Genomic DNA, 3,751 nt, shown 5'->3' on the forward strand with positions numbered 1-3,751 from the left:
AACAATTATAATTCAAGTTTAAACAGTAAGTGTGCAGCTGCAGCATTTTTTTTTATTATTTTTTTTTACTTTTCAACTGAGCATGCAGACAATTAAAATAAGGGTGCACCCCCGTAGAACCGGGCCTGTCTTCAGCAGTGGACCTGGTTGTGACGGAGATGTCATACATGCATGGTGCTAAAGTAGAAAATATGACATCATGGAATAGCTTACATTCATTGAAGCCATGCGTGGGTGCCACGGGCATCGCCATGATAGGTTCCGTGTGTCTTTTCTTGGTTGGAGACTATCCGTTTGTTGATGTTAATCACATAGTAGCCTACTGTGGGCCATTTATATGTGAGGGTTGGGGGGGGGGGGTGTTATGTGATGAGTGAATTTGTGTGTGTATTTTGTATTTTGTGTGTTTACTATTGTAGATGTTTGTGTTTCTTATGTTTTTCTTCTTTTATGTTAAAACATTTTGAATCAATAAAATGATGATCAAAAAAAGAAAGAAAATCCCTGATGTAGACCTACAGAGGAAAACACAGTGTAAACAAACAGGCCGTGCTGCTGACCTCAGCTCCTGTGACATTTTGGGCTGGGTTTGATTCAACGTGTAGCTATAAACAAACTGACGCAACTCGTGTTGTGTGCAGCAGAGAGAGGGGGGGCGGGGCTGTGGAGGCGGAGCGGCTGTTGCTATAAAAACACGCGGTCAAGTCCAGTCAAACACAACAACAGTCTTGTGTTCTGTGCAGAGGAAAAGCCACTCTCTCTCCAGAGTTTTGACAGTTTTTAAACTTTGACAAACTTTTTCGATCGACTTTTTTGTGAAGTGCTCAGAGAAACAGACATGAGCTTCGTCGACCCAAAGAACCTGGAGCCAACCAGTTTTGAAGAAAAATATTACGATGAATATGAATATTACAACCTGACGGACAAATTCACAGGTAATAAACACGCGTTGGTAGTTTTATCTTGCATATATTGTCGATCTTTTCTGGAACAAACAACCTCAATAACAAACACTAAGAAAGCTACAATTAGTCTCAACTTAGAAACGCCCTAGCTGGCTGGTAGCCATGTGAGCCTGTTGTCCTGTCAAGTCTTTCGTGTCAAGTTAGTTTGGCGTGTGTCTATGTGCTGTGTTTTTGTTTGCAGTCGTGGCAGAGAACTCACAAGAACCGAGGGTGTGCGCGCATCAAGTCCGCCATTTTGGCCTGAAGAGACTAGATCTGATTGGCTGTCATGGTTATGTGCTGTTGTCCCACTGGCGCAAGGAGGCGTCCCTTCAGGCCAAAATGGCGGCCGCGCTGTTGTGAAGGGGGGGGGAGTGATGTTCTCTTGCCTTAATTCAGTCGTCTTTGGTGGTGTTTTTGTTTGCAGGCGGCGCTGCTCGCAAAGGCAGGACAAAGAAGGAGGCGTGTGAGAACACCAACAGACCCAACCCCGGAGGACACGAACGCAAGATAGTGGAGAAACTGCAGAACACCGAGAAGAAAGCCAAGGCGTGACAACCGAGGTAGCTCTGACTCCAGCGTCTTCACATAGCCTACAGCATCTTAGAATGCTGCTGCACCATGCCTTAACTGTTTACTTTTGTTTGGGCATACATCCAATTCACCAAGCAGCTGCTGCTTATTCCAGTCAAATTTAAACTTTCAACTGTCACACATTCTGCATCCACTAAAATACACCATTTTAATTGCTACTTGATAGCTTGAATATATGCCGAATTAAAAGGTGGTTCCTGGCGATTCAGAAAAGTTGTTGGATCGTTTTATGGCGTGCATGATAAACGAGGCCACATTACCATGTAGCCTATTTGAATCATATTTTGGTGTGTGAGCGCTCCATACAAGAACATAATTACACTATAATTTATTTATATTTATTATTTATTTATTTAATTTTTATATTTGGCCCATGGTGTTGTTGGTACGAAATGCATTCGATATCATGTCATATGAGCAGGTTTCATCACTCCCAACAGCACGGCAGCCATCGGCATATTTTCCCAAGTTTGTCGACTACAACAGTGGAGTGACTGCACACTAACAACATAACATAACACAACATAACATAACACAACATAACATAACATAACATAACATAACAACACTTTGGTCTGATCTTGTAGGGCAAATCGGACGGCTAACCCTGGAAACCGACCTTGGCCGCCTTGGCGACAGAACGAGATGGGCAGACCGGCAGCAGCGTGCGTCACGTGACGAGCTGCGAGCAGCTAGGTGAACACGCCACAGAGGAGACACGCGCCTCGCCACACTGATGCTGCAGCTTCAGGCCAGCAGGGGGCAGACTGCACACTGGCTGCTTCCCTCACACCTTTGACGGGGCCTACCTGTGTCAGTGGGCTAGTTGACCATGTGACCCAAGTGGGGCGCACCGGGTGTGGTGATGATGGCAGTTGTGTTAACTTCATGTGTTTTTATGTCTTAAATGACGTTTTTTCAATTGATTATTTTTTAATGGCTAAGGAATGTTTTGAACATTTTGGGAAATAAAATGTTTTTTTAAGGCAAGTCTGTAGTTTCTTTTCCCCCTCATGGGCTTTGCTTAGGTTGGCACTTGGCATAGCTCCAAATGGGTCTTGTAGGCTAATTATCATCACGGAGAGCAAAAATGACCACGAAATCTTTTTGGAAGCTAGATCTATGTAACCTATGATCATACTGATTATTATAATTCAGGACCAATGTTCTCTACGAGATAATTTCATGACTTATGTGCAATGTGTCACTCAGCAAATAACTGTTATTTATTGTCTTAGCACCATCCACCAGCTCAGGTGTTCGTAAAACGGAATATCATTGTGATGCTCATATTTCTGAGTTTTTAGCTGCAAGAGTATTGAGTGATGATGGTGTTCTGCAGCCCCCTGGTGGCGCATGGATATATTGCAGGTGGTCCCTCACCATGCATTCAATGTAGATCCCATCTCAACCCCTTTCCTCATACCAGTGGTCCTCAGGTTGCTTTAGTCAGAATGGTCTGTGTCACAATCAGTTGCTTTAAAGTCTTTCACAAGACATAAATATGATGCTTAATTCATGTTTACATGCATAAAGGCCACAACGATATGATCAATACAACACAAGAATCAAGAGTTTTTGAATGATATAGAGCAGAGGTTTTCAAAGTAAACAAATGTAATGTGATTAGAGTAACGCGTTACCTCAACACTGGTTATTACATTAGTTATCAAAATGAGATCACATAGAATAGCCTGAATGTGTATGATTTGGTTAAAGAGATAGTTCAGAGATACAGTAGGCCTACAGTAGTTTCGAGGGATGGGGGGGTACCCTTTCCCAGAGTCGGAAACAAATAAATGCCTTCAGACAGATTTATTTTATTGTATTATGTAGGCTATTTGGTGTAGGCCTAATCTGAAGTTATGCCAAACAGCAATATCAGGCAATCTCGGCTCAATTGTTGAGTAGCCTATGCATGGGATCAAATAACACAATCATGATCTTTTTTAAGTTTTGTCTGAGGGGAGGCTCACAGTCTCAGACTTTGAAAACCCCTGATCTGATATAGAGCCATTACAACAATTTTACTTCATGCTGCATAATACGTGACAGAAAACAATCGGGAGAAGTAATCAAACAATTTAGCATCAGTCGAAAAAGTTCAAGTTGGCTCTGAAGAGATACGAATGAGTGACTGACAACTAAAAGCTAAACAAGTGAAAATAGAAACAGTAATTATTTACTTAGAAGGCCAAATCAACATACAGTAT

At 42.3% G+C, this 3,751-nt stretch overlaps 1 protein-coding gene across 1 annotated transcript; it reads left to right on the forward strand.

Moving 5' to 3' along the window:
• The first annotated feature begins 734 nt into the window (after positions 1 to 734).
• Positions 735 to 2,522, forward strand: nupr1b (nuclear protein 1b). Its single transcript, XM_083648764.1, has 3 exons — positions 735 to 935; positions 1,372 to 1,507; positions 2,126 to 2,522. Exons 1-2 carry the CDS (start codon positions 839 to 841, stop codon positions 1,497 to 1,499), a joined length of 225 nt encoding a protein of 74 aa, XP_083504890.1. The 5' UTR covers positions 735 to 838; the 3' UTR covers positions 1,500 to 1,507; positions 2,126 to 2,522.
• Positions 2,523 to 3,751: the final 1,229 nt, after the last annotated feature.

This window comes from Poromitra crassiceps (assembly GCF_964638095.1).
Source record: "Poromitra crassiceps genome assembly, chromosome: 13".
NCBI classification, from domain to species: Eukaryota; Metazoa; Chordata; class Actinopteri; order Beryciformes; family Melamphaidae; genus Poromitra; species Poromitra crassiceps.

Excerpts from the sequence above, each read along its gene's own strand:
- nupr1b (XM_083648764.1), top strand. The coding sequence starts at position 839 with ATGAGCTTCGTCGACCCAAAGAACCTGGAGCCAACCAGTTTTGAAGAA. Across the intron at positions 936-1,371 it reads CCTGACGGACAAATTCACAG|GCGGCGCTGCTCGCAAAGGC; the intron begins GTAATAAACACG and ends TTTTGTTTGCAG.